Below are 24,720 nucleotides of genomic sequence, written 5' to 3' on the forward strand. Positions count from 1 at the left end.
AGAGAAAACCCATATTTTAAATGGCTGTGTCCTAGCTCATCACCTGCTTTTAAATGGTTTGGAGCAGTGTTTGCATGAGATGCTCCGGATGCCACTGTGAAGAGGAAAGACCAGTGAGCCATCCCTGCTAGAACATATTGCTAATATCACATTCCTCAGTAGTCCCAGGAAACAGCTGAACCTGCTGCTGGCCAATTACCACCAGGAGAAACAGCTCAGTATCAATGAAGCCAACATCAAAATGATGAGTTTTGGCAAACTCTCTTCAGTATCCAGATGGATAATGCAGAACAATTTGACTCAACAGGTTAACTTATTCAGTTATTTGGGGAAGCACTGTGGAGCTTAATTACCTTAGCAGATCTATTAGGATGCATTTCTGTTGAAAGCTGAAGGTTCAACAGGAAGAATATCAAGGTTATTTTATGACAGAGATGAATTGCTGGTAACTCCTGTTCCACAAATATCCCAAGTCAAAGGTCATGCTTTATGATGTAGGTCCTTCATATAGGACCTACATGAAGGGAAGGAACTACATGTAGGAAACTTTTAAACCAAGATATCACTTCTTCCTACTATCTCAAGCAGGGTTCTTAGGAGGGGAAACCAGAGAAACATATCCTACAGGGGGTACTTAGCATCGTCCGGTGGGAAGGCTTTTTAAACTACCATCTGCCCTCCTCTTTCTATATCTGGAGTCTAAGATTAGCACCTAGTCCTTCACTGAGAATCACCACCATCAAAAGGCACCATTACTAGGGAAAAAAGGTTTTAAAAAACCTTCAGAAATTAGAGGTTGAGAAAAAGCTGAAAGCCACCAACATCTTTGAAATAACAATACAAAATGATTGTATGTTGGATATTTTTATTATGAGCCAAAGGGCTCCTATTTAAAATACAAATGAGAAGACTATTCTTCCAAAAGGACCCTTGAAGGTTGTCATTGGAATAAGGTATGTTACCTTTTTTGCCCCAACCAATTGGAAGCCTGGAGCTAAATTTAATGCTCATTCACAGTAAATGTATTAGTGTTAGGGACTGTCATATTTTTTTCTTCCTCTTGGTATATGGATTTTTATTTCCTATTTCTATTCTGACAGCCTTTGCAGTTTGTGTTTCTTCTTTTATCATATGATGTCTCCATCACTTTGGGAAGCAGGCAGCATACAAATTACCAACGAAGAAAATGAAAGTAGCAGGGATGGTACTCAGGTTTCCTTCTTGGTCACAGCTATCAAAACACATTTTCAGATCAAGACGACTTAGACAAATGTCCCTTTAAGGAGTGGGCCCTTAGAAGCAGCTACCATCAAAGAAATCCCTCCTTGGCTCTGCTAACAAAGCTTCACAACTCACCACAAAAGACTTGCCCTCTCAAGGCTCAAAGGCAGGTCAAGCATCTAGGAGGAAAGTACCCAGGTAGATAAAAGACCAGGGTTGTAAGGCTAATTCCCAGCTCCAGAGCAGAGCTGTCTATCTGGCACTCCCACTCCTGTTGGATGATGTGGCTCATTGTGTAGGTTTTATCGCCTCCTCTGGAGGAGAGAACTTTGAGCCATCAGCCTTCTCAGATAAGAGTTGAGAGCTTCTCTTCTTGTGACAGTAACGTTTCTGCCTTCTTAAAACCCCACTTGAAAAGCCCGTAGAGGGAAGCATCTCAAAAAAGGATAGTAGGGTGTGCCTCTGAGATTTCTAAATCAACCAGCACAAGTAGAGGAGAAAGAAAAAAGGGTGGGGGGAGACTTCTTGACAAGAAAATATATGATGTACCAGACAAGTGGGGGTGGAAAGGGGCTCTTCAGAGCTCAGAGCACAGGAGGCAGTCCCCTTCCAGCATGAACTCAAGCCCATCACCAGCCTTTTCTGGATTGCTGTGCACCTCTGCTCTCCGTGAGAAACACACTGGGCTCACACAGAGCTTTAAAAATATCTCTCCACCCACTGAAAGGTTGATTAATCAGCCAAGTTCTCACCCAGGTGTCACAGTGGTGGCAGTGATATATATGATAGTGACATGAGGGTGAAGGGAAGGCACAAAGGGTCTTACTTAGCAGGTGGGAGGATTCAGAACATAGAACTTAAAAAGCACGAGCTCTGAAGCCAGGTGGTAGGCTGCAACCCCGTTCCAACACATGCTAGTTAGGCGACCTTGGACAAGGTTATTTAATGTCTCCCTTTTCCACATTTGCAAAAGTGGGGTTAATAATAGTACCTGCATCAGAGCATTATTGAGAGGGTTAAATGAGTTAATTCATCTCATGCACTTTGAACAGTTCCTGGAACATAGTAAGCATTCAATAAACAGCTGTGATGAGGAGGAGGATGACAACAACTGACAATGTTGAAACTTGCAATATGGATAGGTCTTTCCCAGGTAGATAGAACATTCCTGAAAGAAGCAGCTGAAACAAAGGCAGGGAAGCAGGAGAGATTGTGAGGCAGCAGGAAATGATCTAGAAGGCAAGTAGGGAGGTGAAGCAGACAAAATGAAAGGTCCAGGCCACACAGGGCTTCATACGCCCTGACACAGAGATGCGCTACAGCTAACACAGCTATAGGCTATGGAGAGCCACTTCAGAACTATAGGCAGAAGTGAAGTGTTAAAGGGTAAAGTGCTATGATGGTTGAAAATTACTTTTAACTGGTTCAGGTAAAAAACAAATTACTACTAATAAGCTTTTGCTGTGACAAAGTAATGGGTTTGAGAATAACCCTCCCACCGTGTACCTGAACAAAATACATAAAGCAACTGTTTGCGGGCCATAAACAACCGGCAGCACAAGGCTGCAATTGCAGGGCAAGAGGAAATTCACGTGGTAAGCCCCATGTTCACCCTGGCCCTCTGCCCAGGGACAATTTCCCAAGCACAGTTCTTACATTGGGGTAGTGGAAGGGGCTAGAATCTGTGGGGTCAGGCAGCAGAGGGAAGAAAACTATGCAGAGAGGGGGCTTCGGAAACCTGTGTGGGGGTTCCTTATGAATACTTGGCTGAAGGTTGGGCAACCCAAGTGCAAACTGAGATTAAACCAGACTTACCAGGAAGCAGCTGCTATGAGGTTGAGAATGGAAGACAGATGCTAGAATTTAAGCATCCCTAGGGGACGTCTGAAAAACCTCATTAATACCCCAGGCAACCAGACACTAGAAAGACACATCTTAAGAGTAAGGGACACACTCTGAAGGCCTACATAAGACCCACCTGAACAAAACCTAAAACCAAGCCCTGACAAGATCCACAAGGAAGACAGAGTTTGGAGGCCGAGTCCCTGCCAAGCTAGAGGGGCTTGGGAGTCACCTTGGGATTTCCAAAGATCTACCCTAACATAAAATAAAACAAAATTGAACCAACAGAAGTTTAAGGTGGTAGGCTAGTAACTGAACTACCTGTTAGAACAGAAAATCATCCTTCTTCAAAGAAAGCTAACAGAACACAGAGTCGATACAACATAGCATTCAAAATGTTCAGTGTACAGTCAAATATTAACAGGTGTGCAAAGAAACAAGAAAACCTGACTATAATCTAAAAAGACAACAGAAATCAACCTGCAGATGATCTAGAGCCTAGATGTTGGGTTTAATACCTAAAGACTTTAAAGAGCTATTATAGATTTAGGAAAATATGTCCAAAGAATTAAAGAAAAATATCATTTAAATGAGTAAACAGAGTATTTCAGCAGAGAGATGGAAACTATAAAAAAGAACCGAATTAAAATTCTAGAACTGAAAAAATTGTGCGTGTGTGTTGAGAAAAAGGGAGAGAGAGAGAAAGCAAATGCTGTAATGTCAGCAAATTAGACAAAGGGTAAACAGGTATTCACTGTACTTTCCAGGACCTCTATAGATTTTAAAATTTTTTAAAAGGATTAAAGAAATTTTAAATACACTGTTGTTTTGTGTGTGTGTGTGTGTGTGTGTGTGTGCACGTGTTTGTAGGACAAGAAGGGAAAACTGATAACCTAATGAAGTGTGTATTTGAGAAGCATCCTTCCAGTGAAATGGAACTGAACTGATACAAGGCTGATATCCTGGACGAGGCACAAGGAGATCACCTCTTGGTGACTGCAGTTGTCTAGCTGGTGGGAGAACCTGGCCCAAGAAAACAGCCATGTGGTTGGAGGAGAAGGAAGTTGATCTGCAGGGCTTTGCCAATGATATGTGTGGAGTAAGAGAAAAAGAGGAATCAAGGATGACCCCCAAATTACCACCGTGGCTGACTGGGTGTAATGTGACATAATTTCCTGAGAAAAATTCCAGGGGAGGAGCAGTTTGAGAGAGAAAAAGAAAATCTGTCCAGCTTTGGATCACTGGAGTTTAAGGGACTCGTGGGACATCTACACAGGACTATAGGTAGCAGGTCTAGAATTCAGGACGGAGGCAGGGATCAAAGATATCTATCCCGAGGCGATCAGTATGCAGTTGCCCTTGAGGATGACAGCAAAAACCAATCCCGGGGAAAAACAATGCATCAGCACTGGGCAGAAGATGAGGGGAATGTCAAAGAGGTAGAAAAGAGGAAGGAGGAGAGCCAGCTAGTGACATGGATGCCAAGGCAATGACAAACCAAAACCAAGGGTGTGAGCAATGCTGCCAGATGCTGCAGAAAGTCTGGAATAAACACCTGAGAGTCCTCTGGATCAGGCAAACAGGGGGCCATTGAGGAAACTGGTTCTGCAGATGCGGTGTCTCTGGAACAGTCCAGATGGAGGTAGTCAACTACTGAAGTGGTGCTTTTTGTGTTTGAAAGTTGGCGGATTGATACATCCACTCCCAAACTCAAATTAAAATACCCTCCAGAAATGTATGTAGGATAATGTATGCACATCCCCAGAAATATTAATTTTGAGATGTATACACATGTCAGAGCCTGAGGAGAATTTTTGCTAGTTGCCACACCAATGAAACTGGAGAAACACAATTTCCACCCACCCTGGGAACCAGAGAAACACGTACAGAAGGAAGACATTGGCTCATCACCATTGTTTGCCCCGCCAGGGACCCAGAGGCTATGCTGACCAGCAAATCAAGCGGTCGGTCCCTATTTCATAGTAACTGTTCTCCACGGTGATCTATTCCTCAACCCAAACCCACCTCAGCAGCACCTCCTTTCTAAGCTCCTTCAGGGTACATAACTCTCTGAGAGTAATAAGAGCCGTGGGAGGGTGTGTCCCACCCTGGATTATTTGCGGGGGAGAGATGAGAGCCAGAATATGTACCAGAATGTTGGATACTAGCATGGGAAAAGGAAGGAGATCCAAAGAAAAGAAGAATAAAGGAGTTAATTGAATTCTGTGACATAAGGAGCAAACCCAAGAGGAGGGGCCATCAAGATCCCCCCTCAGCCCAGTAGCCATGGACTAGATGAACATCTTCTAGAAACTGAACTCTCCAGCTGGGGCTGAAAAGGGGGAAATTATCCCAGGTCTGGAATAAAGTGAAGATAGAAGGAAGAAGGCTAAAGACTCTTTATAAACCTTGTTTGCTGACAGATCGTGGACCTACAAAGAACTCTCATTGCTGAGTCACAAAGCAGAACAGAAAAAAGCAAAGGGGACCATATAAAAACATCTTCTAGTGGAAAACAAAGGTAGCATCAGCTGGGAGACTTGGAGAAACAGATATTTATTATAAAAAATCTCTGTATATAACTTATCACAAGAAACAGAAGAGATTTTCACAAACTGTGTACAAATTGTTCTCAATAAGACAGAGAGCTGGGAGAGAATAAAAAAATATGGCTCCAGTAAAAGAGGAAGAGGTTGCCATGAGAAGAGCACAGCAGCAACACCAAGGGCTATTTCATAATAGCTACAAACTGGAAACAACTCGAATACCCACTGAGAATATAATGGATAAATAAACTGAGATCTATTTATATGTGATGAAACACTATATGTTAATGAAATGAATGAACTTCAACTACCCTCAAAAACATGGTTGAGCCTCACAAGTATAATGGTGAAGAAAAGAGGTTGGATGCAAAACAATAAATATAATATAACCCCCTTGAGATGAAGGAAAAACACAAACACAATTAAATGATGATAGGTAATTCAGGGCAGTGGTTGTCTTTGAGGAAGAGGTATTAGGAAGGACCTCAGGGGTACTTCAGGGTGCTGGTAACACCTTATTCCTTAACCTGGGTGGTTGCTGCACGTATGTTCATGTTTTATAAGAATTGAACTGTGCAATAATACTTTTCGGTATTATACTTTGACCAAAAAGTTAAGGGGGAGCTACTGAAATAAAATCAAACTACAGAGAAACTGAAACTTTCATCCATAATGAAAATACACTCTAAAGGGAATCAAAAACAAATTTTTTTAAGTGACTGCAAACAACTAAATCAACGAGGTGGTAGACAGACTCAAGAATGAACGTAGAAGTGCAAAACAGAGGAAAATGATGTGAGAAGAGATGCATTTTGTGGAAAACATCGAATGAAGATCTAGCATTAGAATGGCAGGCATTCCTGAAGAAAAAAAACAGAAATAACAACCATCCAAGATGTGACAGCAAACTAACCTAGGCTAAAAGGAAGACCCAAGAAATTAATCTGAGAGGCTGACACTGTTACTGGCAAAAATAACGTGAAATACCCACACTCAGACATTTCACAGCGGCCACAGGGAGCCGTGAGGAGAGCAGCCCCCAACATCACAGCTGCAACAGAAGGGGAGGTTGATTACATCCTAATAGCCCCAAACTGGAAACAACCCAAATATCCATCCTGAATAGAATGGATATGGAAATTGAGGTATATTTATATACAATGGAACACCATACATTAATGAAAATGAGTAAACTTCAGATAGAGGCAAGCTCAGTTTAAGATTAAGACAGCCTCACAAGATTATTCAAAAAATAGCAATGAAAAAACTGTTTTTAAAAAATTATAATTCATGCATCTAATAAAATTCCACATGACCCACTCTGAAAGTACAAGATACTGCTAATAAATTTTGTATGTACATAAACTCCCTGGGTAGATTGTAAAATCCTTGAGCCAGGCAACAAAGATTATACTTCTTTGAATTCCTCCTCCACCCAGAAAGCATTTGGGTAAACATTCCTGTAATGAATGAATGAAAAGGAATGAAAATATGAATGAAGAGGAAGGAAGGAAGGAAGGAAGGAAGGAGAGGAAGGAAGGATCTCAACCAATTCATCATTGCTGACTTTGCTAGTTGGGTGATTTCCAATTCCAGTCTGGCCAATTTGATGCAGCTTTGCATTATTTCCTCATAAGCTTTGTTTAAAGAGAAGAAATAGAAACTTCCCACAGCGAAGGGCAACTGGAGGTGGCCTGCGTGTTGAGTGGCCCCGTCCTCAGAGGGTAACCTCTCATGGACTGGGTGCCCTTGATCCTTACACTGAAGGAAAGGGGCATTCCATCCCCAGTGACAAACACTGACCAGGTGAGGGAACCTGCCCTTGGTGATCCATAAGCAAAAGGCTGCAGCCACACGGGGCGGGGATGGTACCCAACTAACATCTGCACCCAAGGTGGCTGGACCACAAAGGATGTTTCAATATCCACCAGTGTCCAACACATCAACTCCCTGTGCAGCACCACATGTCCCGTGAGGATAAATGAGCGGCCCCGAACAGTAGGATATTAAGGCTTGGCTGACACAAGGCAGCTCCAAGAGAACAGCAAACAAGCACAGTCTCGGAAACCGGCTTCCCCAAGAACCAAGCTGCAGTCCTCTGAACTGATTCAAGCCAGTTGGTTTTCAGACCCTGCCCGCCTGTTCTGCTCTCAGAACACATCTCACAGCCCTGCCTGGAGCTCCAAGATGCTTGTAACAAAGCGTAAGCAGTCATAACTCAGGGTTCACCTTGGCAAAGATAAATAAATAAATAAGTAGAAGGAATCTTCCATTAGAAAATAAATGACCTTTCTCCAGGCTGAGAGCCTGGATTACCCTCCTGAAGGACAAATACAGCATCTTCCCCAGCCGACCTCAGGCCATAAAGTCCAGCTTCACTCAACCAGGGACGCCTGCCCCCCACAACCAGGGCTTCCAGGGCCAAGGCCACCCACCTGGACCTCCAGGGCTGTGAGAATTACCCCCCGCTAGTCTCACCTGCTGAGAAGGCGCCTTTCAGCCCCATTCAGCTGCCTGTGCCTGACAGAAACAACAGGATGGTGAGCTCTACTGCTGGCCCAAGAACAGAGTTCAGCCAGTGCCCAAGTGGAGAAGGGCCGAAATCCAGGCAGTGGATCTCTTGAAAAGCCATGAGCCCTGACAGTGGCCCAGATTTCACAGAGAAAAAAGCCATCACTCTGAGAAGTCTTGGAAAAATCATCTCTTGATTATTCATGGCAAAGCTGGGAAGGAGGAGGAAGAAAAATGGAAAGCCAGGGTATGTGAAAGCCCTAGACGATTTCCAAACTTCACTGGGTTAGGCGTCGCAGCCTCTGCAAGAGTTGCCCAACATATATCCGGAGAAAACCATAATTCAAAAGCATACATGCACCCACCTGTTCACTGCAGCACTATTTACAACGGCCAAGACATGGAAACCACGTAAATGAGCATCGACAGATGAATGGATAAAGAAGATGTAGTATATTTATACAATGGAATATTACTCAGCCTCAAAAAAGAATGAAATAATGCCATTTGCAGCAACATGTATGGGCCTAGGGCTTATCATACTAAGTGAAGTAAGTCAGACAGAGAAAGAGAAATATCATATGATATCGCTTATATGTGGAATCAAAAAAAATGATACAAATGAACTTATATATAAAACAGAAATAGACCCACAGAGAGAAAACAAACTTATGGTTACCAAAGGGGAAAGGGGGTGGGGATAAATTAGGAGTTTGGGGTTAACTTATACACACTACTATATATATAACAGATAAACAACCTACTGTATAGCACAAGGAACTATGCTCAATATTTTGTAATAACTTATAAAGGAAAAGAATCTGAAAAGGAATATATATACATATGTATATGTATAACTGAAACACTTTGCTGTACACCTGAAACTAGCACAACATTGTAAGTCAACGATACTTCAATTTAAAAAGAACAAAAAAGAGTTGCCCGAAACACACAGACTTTCTGCCCAAGTCTCATGGCCTCTGCTCCACAGGGCTCCACACAGGAGGCTCCCAGTCCCCCCTGCTAAGTGATGACTAAAACTGGGGGACCAGTAACCAGCCCCCCTCCCAAATCAATGCACCACTGCCCTGCTCTCCACTAGGTAGGACTCCTCCCCAGGACACAGGAAAGCTTGGGCCTCACCTCACTTTGCCAACACACCCAGCTCAGCCTCGGCCTTGTTTGTGGCCACCAGGATGGGCTCATTTTGGAGGAGGTCAGGGCTCTATTTTCTGCTTCCGTGTCCTTGTCCAAATATCCTCTGGCCACTTGAAGGCCAGGAGATCTGAGGATACTGCTCTCCTCTCTGGCCCCCAGTCTGTCCAGACCACAGTGAGGAGATGCTGCTCCTAGGGAGTCTGGCTCTGCCCACATCACTCCCCTTCCTCTAATATCCTCTGGCCTCTCCTCCAGACCCAGCCCACCAGCCGCTGAGCTCCACTGCTCCATCATGGACATAAACAAGCCTCTACAGGTAGGCTTCAGAGGTACTGCGCACTCGGTTCCAGACCACTGCAATAAAGCAAATAGCACAATAAAGCGAATCACCGAATCTTTTAGTTTCCCAGTGCATATAAAAGTTATGTTTGCATTACGCTGTAGTCTATTAAATGTGTGATAGCATTAGGTCCAAACAAACAATGTACATACCTTAATTTAAAAATATTTTATTGCTAAAAAATGCTAACCAGCATCTGACAATGCAGTGTTGCCCCAAACCTTCAATCCGTAAAAAATGCAGTATCTGTGAAGTGCAATAAAGCGAAGCGTAACAAAACATGGTATGCCTGTCGAGAAGCAAGCAAACAACACGGGTGAGAGCAAGAAAGCTATCCGACAGCCCTGTCCTTCGCCTGCCCCATCTCGTGCCCTTCATGAAGCAAGTCTGTCTTCCCTGGCCCAGAGATGAATCTCCCTGCCTACCATACCCTGTGTAAGAAATGTGCACAAAGAAATCACATTGGTTCAGACCATTACACTCAAGGCAAAGATATGGGCCATCTGGGGTAATTTTAACTTCCCTACTTTAGAAAGTAAATTTAAACTTCTTGTTGTAAAACAATGTCACCAGGAACACAGCATTTCAAAACAAGAAGGGAAACCAATCTGGCGTGGCCTCAGCAGATGCAGTACCTAGGCAAACATCTGGCTGAATCAACCTAATTCTCTATTCTAAAAAACAAAAACAAAAACCTTCTTCCTTGTTTTATTCTTTTTTTTTTAATCAAGGAGTTGATCTCCCCAGGATACAAAGGGGCACTGTCCCAGGATGAATTCAGTCACCATGTCCCCAGGTTCATTCGCATCCCAAAGCCAAGGCTACACTGTTCCAGAGGCACAGAGGCAATCAAAATAATTGCTGGCCATTCCCACCTAGACACAGCCTCCGGATGATTCTGATCTGGGCAGGATTCAAAGCACCATGGCCACAAGTCAAGAGACGGCCATTAACAGGTCTATGACCTCCCCGCAGCTGGGCCCCATGGTGAATGACAAGATGGAAACAGGGCAACACTACTGGAGATCAAGATTCCATCAACTGGAAAATACGTGTCAGGAGTAGAAGCCTGTTTCCCCAGTCAAAGGGTTCCTTTTGGTATCCAAAGGAACCAAAATATTCACCATAGATTTTTCAGGCTACCAGGTCCATCCCACACAAAGAAGTCATTTAAGCAGAAGTGATCTCTGAACTCTTTCCTGCTGCATCATGGTCAGGCTTGGCCACAGCTGACGGCCAGCGTCTTAGATGCACAATGGCCCCAGATGCCTCCCTCGGTGGCTCACCTCCCACGCAAGGCAGGCTCCTTACCGTCAAGCTCCTCCACAGAGATGTTAGCCAGTTGCTCGCTGTCGCTGCCAGCAGACAGAGATCGGTTGAGGTAATTCCCCTTGTACAACAGGCCGGCGGTCACGTGGTGAAAAGGCATCTTCTCCCTGCTCACAAGAGACAGGGGGCAGGGGAAAGAAAGACATCATCATCCATTCCTCCTATCCTTCCCTGAAGGACCACCCTGGTGTTCAGATGGCCAGGAGTATTTTTTAAATAACAAGAACATTGGTAGAGGGAAAGTCACAGAATTCCAGGGTCCCCGCGGCCAGAGCAATTCCAGAAGGATCCCAAGTTCTGTCCCTTCCTTCATTGTACGTCTTACTTCATTTTCCCCATTTAATGAGGAACTTGAGCCATGTGGTCCTGGCAGACTGTGGGATACCCCAGCATCACCCAACTGTCTCTCCATGCAAACAAGGATACTCTCTGCTCCTTTCCCTGGCCTGATAAACCCTTCCTCCATCCTCCTAGGAAAGGACTGCACACCCCAAAATGTGAGGGTGCCCAGTGACCATATGTCTTAGCCGTGACCGTGCGGAAATCTAAGTGTTTCCCTTTTCCCAGGTAAAGCTGGTGCTGCACTTACACTGCATTCAAAGCAGGTCGGAAATGCCAGACTCTGAGTAAACACAGACAACAGTCTGTACCTCTGAGAAGGAGCCCTGTACCTGCCTGCACGAGTGGCTCGTGAGCATAGCCCTCTGAGACACCAATCACACCTGCCCTGCATGAAATGAAAGCAGCTTCCAGCATGCTCACAGGAAATGAAAGCATCCCCTTAGACCAGAAGAACAAACGCTCCAAGCTCCTCATACCAGAGCACCACCCTTGGGACTTTGAAGTTCCCACCAGTGCAAGGCGGGCCAGAGGCTCCAGACTAAGGTGAAAGGGAGGGAAGAGAGACACAGTTAGAAGGATGGGTCTCTCACAGCATGGAGGCTCCTCAAAAAACTAGAGTTGCCATATGATCCAGCAATCTCACTCCTGGGCATATATCCAGACAAAACTCTTAATTCAAAAAGTTACATGTGGGGCTTCCCTGGTGGTGCAGTGGCTGAGAGTCCGCCTGCCGATGCAGGGGACACGGCTTCGTGCCCCGGTCCAGGAGGATCCCACATGCCACGGAGCGGCTGGGCCCGTGGGCCATGGCCACTGAGCCTGCACGTCCGGAGCCTGTGCTCCGCGATGGGAGAGGCCACGGCAGTGAGAGGCCCGCGTATCGCAAAAAAAAAAAAAAAAGTTACATGCACCCCTGTGTTCACAGCAACACTATTTACAATAGCCAAGACATGGAAACAACCTAAATGTCCATCGACAGATGAATGGATAAAGAAGATGTGGTACATATATACAATGGAATACTATTCAGCCATAAAAAAGAATGGAATAATGCCATTTGCAGCAACATGGATGGACCAAGAGATTATCATACTAAGCGAAGTCAGAAAGAGGAAGACAAATATCATATGATATCACTTATATGTGGAATCTAAAATAGAACATAGATGAACTTATCTACAAAACAGAAACAGACTCACAGACATAGAGAACAGACTTGTGGTTGCCAAGGGCGGGGGGCAGGGGAGGGTTGGATTGGGAGTTTGGGATGCAAACTATTATATATTGAACGGATAAAAAACAAGGTCTTCTAGGGGCAGGACAGGAATAAAGACGCAGACATAGAGAATGGACTTGAGGACACAAGGAGGGGGAAGGGTAAGCTGGGACAAAGTGAGAGAGTGGCATGGACATATATACACTACCAAATATAAAATAGATAGCTAGTGGGAAGCAGCCGCATAGCACAGGGAGATCAGCTCGGTGCTTTGTGACCACCTAGAGGGGTGGGATAGGGAGGGTGGGAGGGAGATGCAAGAGGGAGGAGATATGGGGACATATGTATATGTATAGCTGATTCACTTTGTTATAAAGCAGAAACTAACACACCATTGTAAAGCAATTATACTCCAATAAAGATGTTAAAAAAAAAACAAGGTCTTATTTTTTAGCGCAGGGAACTATATTCAAGATCCTGTAAGAAACCATAATGGAAAAGAATATGAAAAAAGAGAGGGAGAAAGTTGGATCTCTCCATAGGGGAAAGAGCAAGCTCTGTTATAGTGAGTGAGCCATGGGGCATGTCCGGTTCTGCTTCTCCATCTGCAAAGAGGGCTAAGAGGATTGAGACGCCTCTGAGCAGAATTAGGGAATTGGCAGGCAGGAGGGGGAGTCAATTCTAGGGTGCGGGTAGGGAACACCCTTATAACAGAGCTCCAGGAAGGTAAACTGGGCAGCACCAGAAGGGGTAATCTCCCTGCCAATGGGGGCATCCAAGCAGAGGCTGAGGGCCTCCCTGACAGGCGTTCTGTGGGAGAGAATCGGCCCCTGTGCTCTCTCCCCACACACGTATCATTCTCCATGTGAGTCCCCCATAGGGTCCCTTTCGGCGCTAAAGTTTGCGTCTGTGCGTTAAGCTAGAGTGGTCCTAGCGGCCCCTCCGGGCACTGCTGAGTAACAAGGTGTAAATTACAGGAAGAAACAGCGACAGAAGGCCAGTCTCTGGGGATGACTGCTCAGGGCTTCAGGGCTCCCAAACCTTGCCATCCCTCAAGCCACACTCATGACAGCAACTGTCCCTGATGAAGGATGTTTGGAGGGGGGCGGGGGCCCCGGTCTTCTTTTCCCTGTGACACCACTGAGTGACAGGCCCAAGAGGACGCCCCTTCCTCTCTCTCCCTCCCAACTAGAGCTCACCTCAGCATACACCTGTATGGGCTGAGAGCTGCTGACTTACAGATCAACCCAAGAGACTCTTAAAAGTTACAGGGGGGCTTCCCTGGTGGCGCAGTGGTTGAGAGTCTGCCTGCCGATGCAGGGGACACGGGCTCGTGCCCCGGTCTGGGAAGATCCCACATGCCGCGGAGCGGCTGGGCCCGTGAGCCATGGCCGCTGAGCCTGCACGTCTGGAGCCCGTGCTCCACAGTGGGAGAGGCCACAACAGTGAGAGGCCCGCGCACCGCAAAAAAAAAAAAAAAAAAAAAAAAAAAAAAAAAAAAAGTTACAGGGCTTGACCAAGAGCAGGATGCCCGTTAGTGAAAGAATCCGATCTAGAACACAAGCCGCCTAAGCTCTCTTTCAACTAAGCAGCCTCAGCTCAGCACCAGCCATTTCAAACTCAAGATGTAGAAAAATGAACTAATTATCTTCCTAAAAAATAGGCCACACTTCCTGATTTCTCTATTTCTATCAAAGGTACTTTTCTCTCATCATAACAACTGGGGCAACTCTCACAAATGTTCTGGGCCCCAAACACTGGGCAGAGGCAACAGCCAGCCACCAGCCTCCAACCCAGTCTTAACTCTTTCCACAGCTAACAAAACATACATACATCCACGGGCCAATTGCAGGTGACAGGGGGGAGTTCCAGAGTACGCACGCCTTTGCCAGTTATAAGGGGTACATCTTCAGCTAACTATTGATATGTCAGAATTTCCCCCTCCTGGCCAAATCTATCCTTATACATAAATAGGCAAGAACCTTTCTTTGGAAGAAGACTTCCATTACCATCTCTTTTCTCAAAGTTTCAGACCAAATTTCAGACCAAACAGGTTTAAAGGTGAGAATCAGATGCACGAGCTAGGACTGCTCTCCCTTGCCTAAGGTCAGTCCTAATTTGGGGCACCATGTGTTGCCATGGTCATTTCAGCCTGGACAGATTCCCATGGTCCAGGGGATGAGACATCAACACTGGCTAAAGCTTCCCTCTCAGCACGGGCCCCGGGACCCCGTAGTCTCACCAGCTGTTATTTTTAACCATCATTTAAATCCTTCCTAAACATGGGGAAATACCCACACCGATCTTCTCTAATTTTGCCACCTGGAGGGAGGCCCCCCTCAGGTCGATACAGGCCCGGAAGGCATTTCTCCCCATTTCACCACTCATCACTCTAGTTTCTCAGCACTTTGTAAATAGCTTCCCATTATCACCTTTAACTTGGTTGCCTGAAGCTTTGGACCGGCCACACACACATTTTTACAGCCGCGGTAACAAGGTTATACTCAAACACGCGTGTCCAAGCCACGTTCAGCCACAGAAAAAACGCTGAGTACTTTGCAGAAAAAACTGGTCACAACTGAGTCCCACTTGAAAGACCAATATAATTGCTTCTGTAAAAAGCAGCTTACAAAATTAGGTACCTATTCAGTTCATTCTCCCAAAATGTTCAAAGTCTAGTGGGAAAGAAAACACGTGCAATTGAACCAGCCATATAGATAAATAAAGTCATGTTTAAAAAAGGGAAGAGCATTATACCAAGTAAGCTAAAAACAGCTGCTGCAATTAAGGACTAAATTTCACTCCAAGCCACCTGGGGAAACCCAAGCTTTAAGATCCTCTCTTTGGCTATGGAAGGGAAATGTACAAGTTCACCAGCAAAGAAAAACACAGTCCTGAGCTAAAACTTAAGAGATGGATCCTTACATGGTGCGCAATGAATATATATATATATATATATATATATTTCTTTTCAACAGCCATTTTACTCATTGAGAAATATTATTTAAGTGACTGTTTACCATGTGAACAATTTTTCTGTATTTTCTGTAAGGCAGTATGGTTTCCTGGCTAAGAATCAGGGCTTTCTGGTCAAAAGCAGTGTTAGATTTAAATCCTAGCTCTGCTCTGATTAGCCATGTAGGTAAATTAATTAACCTCTGTAAGCCTCAGTCTCCTCCTCTGTAAAACTGGGGATTGGATACATACTGAATAGTATTTTTGTAACTATGAAATAAGATAAGGTATGGAAAGCACTTGATTTAGCATCAGGTACGTTCTCAATAAACATCATCAGTAATTCTTTGCTAAGGATTACATGAAGTAGGATGCAGGGCAAAAGAAATTCATGATGTGTTAGGTGGAAGATAAAACACACTGTGTTTTGAAGGAGGGTCAGGAAGGACCTGGCAGAGGGTGAGTTTCAGAGAGGAGCTGGCTGGCACTGCACATTAAGGTGCCAAGGGATCCAGAATGTCAGCAACAGAGCACTGGGGTCCCCAGCGCTGAGCGGTGTCAGCAAGCAGCTGACTGCATCAAGAGGAGGGGGCTATCTGAATGAAAAGCACCAGAGCTGAAAAAGAGTCTATTTCCTGGGTATCACCTGGCATCATGGTCACATCAAGGACAAGATGTCAGCAGGTTAAAAACAAAGGGGTGGGTCCCTGTTTTCAGTGTCGAAGAACTGGTACATTTCTTGGCAAAGTAATAAACCAAAGACAACACTCCCATTTACCATGGCAACAAAAAGAATAAAATATCTAGGAATAAATCTACCTAAGGAGACAAAAGACTAGTATGCAAAAAATTATGACACTGATGAAAGAAATTAAAGATGATACAAATAGATGGAGAGATATACCATGCTCTTGGATTGGAAGAATCAACATTGTGAAAATGACTATACTACCCAAAGCAATCTGCAGATTCAATGCAATCCCTATCAAACTACCAATGACATTTTTCACAGAATAGAACAAAAAATTTCACAATGTCTATGGAAACACAAAAGACCCTGAATAGCCAAAGCAATCTTGAGAAAGAAAAACGGAGCTGGAGGAATCATGCTCCCTGACTTCAGATTATACTACAAAACTACAGTAATCAAGACAGTATGGCACTGGCACAAAAACAGAAATATACATCAATGGAACAGGATAGAAACCCCAGAGATAAACCCACACACATATGGTCACCTTATCTTTGATAAAGGAGGCAAGAATATACAGTGGAGAAAAGACAGCCACTTCAATAAGTGGTGCTGGGAAAACTGGACAGCTACATGTAAAAGAATAAAATTAGAACACTCCCTAACACCATACACAAAAATAAACTCAAAATGGATTAAAAACCTAAATTTAAGGTCAGACACTATCAACCTCTTAGAAGAAAACATAGGCAGAACACTCTATGACATAAATCACAGCAAGATCCTTTTTGACCCACCTCCTAGAGAAAAGGAAATAAAAACAAAAATAAATAAATGGGACCTAATGAAACTTAAAAGCTTTTGTACAGCAAAGGAAACCATAAACAAGAAGAAAAGACAACCCTCAGAATGGGAGAAAATATTTGCAAATGAAGCAACTGACAAAGGATTAATCTCAAAAATTTACAAGCTCATGCAGCTCAATATCAAAAAAAACAAAAAACCCAACCCAAAAATGGGCAGAAGACCTAAATAGACATTTCTCCAAAGAAGATATACAGATGGCTAACAAACACATGAAAGAATGCTCAACATCATTAATCATTAGAGAAATGCAAATCAAAACTACAATGAGATATCATTTCACACTGGTCAGAATGGCCATCATCAAAAAATCTAGAAACAATAAATGCTGGAGAGGGTGTGGATAAAAGGGAACCCTCTTGCACTGTTGGTGGGAATGTAAATTGATACAGCCACTATGGAGAACAGTGTGGAGGTTCCTTAAAAAACTAAAAATAGAACTACCACACGACCCAGCAATCCCACTACTGGGCATATACCCTGAGAAAACCATAATTCAAAAAGAGTCATGTACCACAATGTTCATTGCAGCTCTATTTACAATAGCCAGGACATGGAAGCAACCTAAGTGTCCATCGACAGATGAATGGATAAAGAAGATGTGGCACATATACATAATGGAATATTACTCAGCCATAAAAAGAAACGAAATTGAGTTATTTGTAGTGAGGTGGATGGACCTAGAGTCTGTCATACAGAGTGAAGTAAGTCAGAAAGAGAAAAACAAATACCATATGCTAACATATATATATGGAATCTAAAAAAAAAAAAAAAAAAAGGTCATTTAGAACCTAGGGGTAAGATGGGAATAAAGACACAGACCTACTAGAGAATGGAGTTGCGGATACAGGGAGGGGGAAGGGTAAGCTGGGACAAAGTGAGAGAGTGGCATGGACATATATACAGTACCAAACGTAAAATAGATACCTAGTGGGAAGCAGCCACATAGCACAGGGAGATCAGTTCGGTGCTTTGTGACCACCTAGAGGGGTTGGATAGGGAGAGTGGGAGGAAGGGAGATGCAAGAGGGAGGAGATATGCGGACATATGTATATGTATAGCTGATTCACTTTGTTATAATGCAGAAACTAACACACCATTGTAGAGCAATTATACTCCAATAAAGATGTTAAAAACAAAAACAAAAAACCAAAGAGCCTCACACACTTTGACTTGAGAGATGTCAAGAGATGATGCTCTTCAGAGACAGTTAATTTTGTGTCAACTTGACTGGGTCACAGGGTGCCCAGATATTTGGTTAAACCTTACTCTGGGTGTGTCTGTGAGAGTGTTTTGGGGTGAGATTAACATTTAAACTGGTAGTCTGAGTAAAGAAGATTGCCCTTCCCAAGGTGGCTGGGCCTTATCCAATCTGTTAGAGGCTTGAATAAAACAAAAAGGAAAAGTAAGGGAAAATGTGTTCTTTCCGTCAGTGTGAGCTGGGACGTTGGTCTTCTCCTGCCTTTGGACCTGGACTCCGGCTGGAGCTGACACCAATAGCTCTCCTGGCTTTCCAGCTCGCCAGACTGTAGAAATTCTCAGCCTCCAAAACCGTCTGAGCCAATTCCTTACAATAAATTTCTTTCTATATATATATCCTATTGGTTATGTTTCTCTGGAGAACCCAGACTAACTCTTCCATTTTTTTTCTCAGCAGTGCCGAAGACCCAGGCACATTCCTGTAGGCTGATGTTATTATTCTGGGTAAAGAGTACCCCAGAACATAATTCTGCAGGGCCTCTTAAGCAACACGACTCAGAGTGTAGTGTGTGGACCACTGCCAGCTGAATACTCTCTACTGCTTGTTTGCAACGAGATAGATAAGGACAGGAAGTGAAAGAAAGCATTGAAATTTTTATAGCAATTTGGAGCATTGTCCCAACACCTAAGCATGTGACCAGTTGACTTGATTTTTGTATATCTTTGCTTTTTAAATTTTATTTTTCCACTAATTCGTTCTTTCTGCATTTTACAGAAATCACTCTGCCAAGGACTGGAGCTTTAAACAAAAAACGAAACAAAACAAAAACACTAGTCCTTCCCCACAAATAGTTTAGTTTGAGAAGCACTTCTCTCTAAAGTACTTTAAGTTGCATCAATTTCTGGTAATGGGCTACAGATACAGAGAGAGAGGAAGAAAGACATGTAGAGAAATGTATTTGAACTTGCCTCCGAAATTTTTTCAAAGAACTTAATTTAAGATTTTTTAAAGTCTTAGATGGACTTTGGAAAGGAGGTACAGCAGACCTAGAAAACAAACTTATGGTTACCAAAGGGGAAAGGGGATGGGGAGGGATAAATTAGGAGTATAGGATTAATAGGTACACACTACAATATATAAAATAGATAAATAACTAGGATTCACTATGTAGCACGTGGAAGTATATTCAGTGTCTTGTAATAACCTATAATGGAAAAGAATCTGAATCTGTACACCTGAAACTAACACAATATTGTAAATCAACCATAGTTAAAGAAATAAAAAAAAAAATTTAACCCAAAAAAATACTCTATATACAATGTGTTATTCAAACAGAATTATTATACCACATTGAAAAGTCTAGTGTTAAAAAGTAATATTTGAGGGCTTCCCTGGTGGTGCAGTGGTTGAGAGTCCGCTTGCCGGTGCAGGGGACGCGGGTTCATGCCCTGGTCCGGGAGGATCCCACATGCCGCAGAGCGGCTGGGCCCGTGAGCCATGGCCGCTGAGCCTGCGCGTCCGGAGCCTGTGCTCCACAACGGGAGAGGCCACAACAGTGAGAGGCCCGCGTAGCAAAAAAATTTTTTTTTAAAGTAATATTTGAAGCATTTAAATGTCATAAACATTTCAAATATATATGGAAATAAAACCCCATAATATCCTTTGTTTTAAATTAAAAAAACAAAACAAGAAAGGACGTACAAGATGTCAGCTGAAGTTTGGGCCATCTTCTGAGAGCCTGGAATACATTGCTCGGGTTTCTGTCCTCCATTTAGTGGACTACATGGGGCCGTGTTGACCCTGCATTCTAGAAGTTAAGAGCCTACCCAACCGTGACAGAGCCTTTGCCAAATTCCCCTAAAAATATCCATGAAGGCACACAAAAATAATCATATTCCCAACAGCACCAATGCCAGGGTGTGGAAGAAGCTTCCATTAAGTCGGCACAATTAGGATTAAAATGGAAAATAATCAGTGGTATACCCACACTTTGAATGCAGACTAAATAATAGAGTCAGATAGTAAAGGAATAAGAGGAGATTTTTATCTACCCAAATTCCCTTCTATTTCTGGGACTCTGGAATGACCAACCATGACATCAGACAATCACCCTTCAGACTCGGTTAGAATTGCTTTTTCAAAGCAGCCAGGGTCAAACCCTCACTGCCCTTAGCACCACTGTGAATCAACAATCCCCTTCCTCTAGCTACCCAGGGATCATGCCTCCCAGTCTGCAACATGGCTAGGAATAGAAGGGTCTGAGGCATGGGCCCTGCACGTGAAGATGTGAAATTCATTATGGGCATGAGTGTCAGTACGAACAATGACCTGTGGGGTTTATGGTTTTTCGTGTATTGCTTTTGATTAAGGAAGAACTGCAGGAGACCTCAGATATCCCAGAAATGTATGTCTCCTCCTCAGAGTCCAGGAGTTAAGTTATAGGGACAAGAAGATCCCTACTTACTCCAGCAAAGATGCACTAGATGGATACCAGCTGAGCGTTGGGCTAAGCACTTATAAAACAATTGTGTTCTCTTGTAAAGATCCTGCAGGGGCAGGCCAATTGGCAAGGAGGGTTTGGATAGAGCTCAAATCAGACAGGAATGAGTAAGCAGAAAACACCAACGTGAGGGTCTAAATAAAAATTCTGCATCATCAGAGGAGGAAGCACTTTCAAGAAGAAGTAGAACCAAAAACAGATTGTCAACAATAATATGATACAAGAAAGAAGACAGTTTTACAAAGCTTCTGGTTACATCCTTAAAAATAAGTAAGAAACCAGGGTGTCTATGAAATAAGAATGCAAATTCATAACGACATCTCAGCATATAGTGAGGAGATACCAAGTCAGAAAGCAAAGACAGCTTGCTGGGAGGCAAGCTGATTTGGAAAAGGTTCTGGTCTTTGCAAAGCAAAGGAGAAATCCAAAAACAGTAGTGGAATGAAAATCTACATTACTGGCAACAAAGAGTATTTCAAACAAACGGAAAATTCAGCAAATAATATAATTCACCCATGGACCCACCACCCAGATTGAACATGGGCTAATATTTTTCCTCATTTGCTTTAGATTTTTTTCAAAGAAGTATCTTACATCGAAGCCCTGCCCATCTATGCTATTCCTCCACCTCCTTCACTCAGCTGTGACAACACTATTCTGGAGGTGGAATGTATCTTTCCGGTCCATGATTTTAAATTTTCCTACATTTGGGTGTAACTATATAGAATATATTATAGTATCGCTGTATATATCTTTCAATTTACATTAATAATATCACACTGTACATATGCTTTTGCAATTTGCACATTTCAATCTATATTAGAGTTTAGGGACTTACCCAAATCCATATACACAATTTACTTTTAACTGTGCCATAGTTTTCCATTGTAAAAGCATATTGCAATTCATTTATCCACTATCCAATTGAAAGAAAAGTATTCCGCAAAGAACATCTTCGTGTGTCTCTTTGCATAAATTTAAGAGGAATTTCTCTAGCCTACATACCTATATAAGATATTACAGAATTTTTCCAAAGTGCTCTCCAAAGTGGTTGGGTTAGTTGTCTGTCACTACATAACAAACTACCCTTGAACTTAGTGGCTTAAAACAGCAAATATTTATTATCTCACAGGTTCTGTGGGTCAGGAATCAGGAATTGCTTTGCTGGGTGGTTCTGGCTCAGGAGTTCTCAGAAGGTTGCAGTCAAGACACTGATCAGGGCTACCACCGTCAGAAGGTGTGACTGCAGCTGGAGGATCCACTTCCAAGATGGTGTACTCACATGGCTGTTCACAACATCCTCAGGGGACTCTCCAGAGGGCTGCTCAGGTGTTCTTATGACATGACAGCTGGCTTCCCCTAGCAGGTGATCCAAGACACAGAATGAGGGGCCTTTTATGATTTGGTCTCAGAAATCACACCGTCATCTTTGACACATTCTGTTCATTAAAAGCAAGATGCTAAGGAAAGCCTACACTCATGGAGAGAGAAATTAGGCTCCACCTTTTGAAAGATGGAGTATCAAAGAATTTGTAAACATCTTTTAAAATCATCATCATGGTTGTAGCAACTTACAGACCCACCATTAGCCTATCGGCATGTCTATTTCCCCCGTAGCCTTGCTGACAAGGAGTATGATCAGACTGTCTCATTTGTAATTGGATTTCCTTGATTGCTAGTTTAGGCAGCTTGTTATATGGTTTTTGGCCATCCTAATTTCCCCTCCTACAATTTGCTTTTTACCTTTATCTACTGGGTTGTTTATCATTTTGAGATTGCTTTGTTCTTCCATGCTATTTTTTTCTAATATTTCAACCTTACTTTTAAACCCCTCAATATTAGTCATTATTATTGCAGTTGTTATTGGTGCATGTTACAACCAATGCTTACCTAGACTTTTCTACAAGTTTACTGATTTCTCTGCTCATTGTTTCACTCTTCTGGGTTCAATTCCCTTCTTAATGAAGGGAATGTAGTAATTCTTTCATTAAGGAATTATAAACGGAAAGCTTTTTGGTCGTTGTCCTTAAAAAAAAGTCTTTATTTCAATCTCATTTGAATTATAGTTCAACTTGGTAAAGAATTACAAATTATTTACTGAGTACTTGGAGGATACTTTGTTGCTGATGAGAAATCTACTTGTTCACCTGTTAATACTCATTCTGGACCATTCTAAGTCTATAATTTCAGATATAGGCTCTCTCCCCAACTCGATATTCTCTCTTTCATAAAGACATGTATTAGGTGTATGTTGGACCTCTTCATTCAAGCTCAATACTCTTGACTGGTTCATCCAACATTCATTCATACCCCATCAGATTAAAAAAGCTGAAAAGCTAATAACTTTGTTTTCCAGACTCCATTGCTACTACAGCTCTGTATGAGAATTAGTTCCAAAATTAGAAAGCACTTGCACAAGTTCGAAATGTAGAAGAGAGATTAATACAATGGTATGGTGTGCTGGGTCTCAAAAAACATCTTGATCTGTAGCATTTACCCCTATTTATGGTAGAAATACTCCCACAATGGCCAATTCTGAGCCAACAAGGTGATATCAGTGAACATGGAATTGTGAAGAGATGTGAAGTAGTATACCAGCACACCATTATACAGTATTTTCACCATATACATGTCATAGACTAAATTAACCACAAAATCATAGATAATAATAAAGTATAGTCAAATAATTAGGAAGTGAAGAGTTTTTAGTATTTATTACCTTTGTGATGTAATATAATTTATATCACTGTAAGTTTATACTTCATCTGAGAATTTAAGTTTATATTTCATTTATCATGCATTTAAGAATGGCTATGTTTAATAACTGACTTGTAAAATTCCTGAAAATTTAACAAGTGTCTTTTTTTCCCCCTGCTTTTAATTAATTAAGTTATTTATTTATTTATGGCCGTGTTGGGTCTTGTTGCTGTGCGTGGGCTTTCTTTAGTTGCGGCGAGCGGGGCTACTCTTTGTTGTGGCGTGCGGGCTTCTCATTATGGTGGCTTCTCTGGTTGCAGAGCATGGGCTCCAGGTGCGTGGGCTTCAGTAGTTGTGGCCCGTGGGCTCTAGAGCACAGGGTCAGTGGTTGTGGCACATGGGTTTAGTTGCTCTGCGGCATGTGGGATCTTCCCAGACCAGGGCTTGAACCCATGTCCTCTGCATTGGCAGGCAGATTCCTAACCATTGCACCACCAGGGAAGCCCCAACAAGTGTCTTTCATATGCTGGTATGAGGTGGCTCCAGCATGCCGCTGGATGAAGGTCTTTTTCCTGACCATTTCTGGTTGTTTCTACAGGCAAGAAAAGTCATGGAAACACGATGTTTTCCTGCAACAGTGTTCCGCCATCCACTCTCCAGTTTCCTGGCTGTGAAGAAGTAGTCAAGGTAGTGGCAGAAGAGCAATGGCTTCTGAATCCTTGGATCAAATTCAAGTCCATTTTCCAGCTTTTGGGGGGTCCAGAGGAAGTTTTAGGAACAACAAGCAGATTCCAGTGGCAGTCTCAGTGGTAGTAAATCTCCTGGAGGGTCAATCTGAATTATTCTGGGAGTCATTCTGGAGAGCCATCCAAAATCCAGTCCTTCAGCACTTCAACAATTTTGTAAGCATCAAATTCCCTGTATTAAATCCCTTCCTTCTTAAAATACGCAGTGTGGTAACTGGTCCTTGAACTAAACTTTAACTGACATATTATTGTATTTTCCAAGTTTCTTAAACATTTTTAAACTAATTTTTATTGGAGTATAGCTGCCTTACAATGTTGTGTTAGTTTCTCCTGTGCAGCAAAGTGAATCAGTTGTACGTATACTTATGTCCCCCTTTTTCAGATTTCCTTCCCATATAGGTCACCACAGAGCACTGCAGAGAGTTCCCTGAGCTATATAGTAGGTTCTCATTAGTTATGTATTTTATACATAGTATCAATAGTGTATGTATGTCAATCCCACTCTCCCAATTCATCCCACCCCCCTTTAAACTTGTTTAAAATTTTCATATTTTTATCTGT

At 42.8% G+C, this 24,720-nt stretch overlaps 1 protein-coding gene across 1 annotated transcript in view; it reads right to left on the reverse strand.

Moving 5' to 3' along the window:
• The window catches only part of CALN1 (calneuron 1), a gene marked incomplete at both ends in the record, with an annotated part of 441,002 nt that overhangs the window by 328,512 nt on the left and 87,770 nt on the right, over window positions 1–24,720 (reverse strand). Inside the window, one exon of the mRNA XM_082645148.1 lies at window positions 10,930–11,050. Coding sequence (XP_082501274.1) covers window positions 10,930–11,050 — 121 coding nt within the window. The remainder of the gene's footprint in view (window positions 1–10,929; window positions 11,051–24,720) is intronic.

Source organism: Mesoplodon mirus (assembly GCF_964341445.2).
Source record: "Mesoplodon mirus genome assembly, chromosome: 15".
Lineage (NCBI taxonomy): Eukaryota > Metazoa > Chordata > Mammalia > Artiodactyla > Ziphiidae > Mesoplodon > Mesoplodon mirus.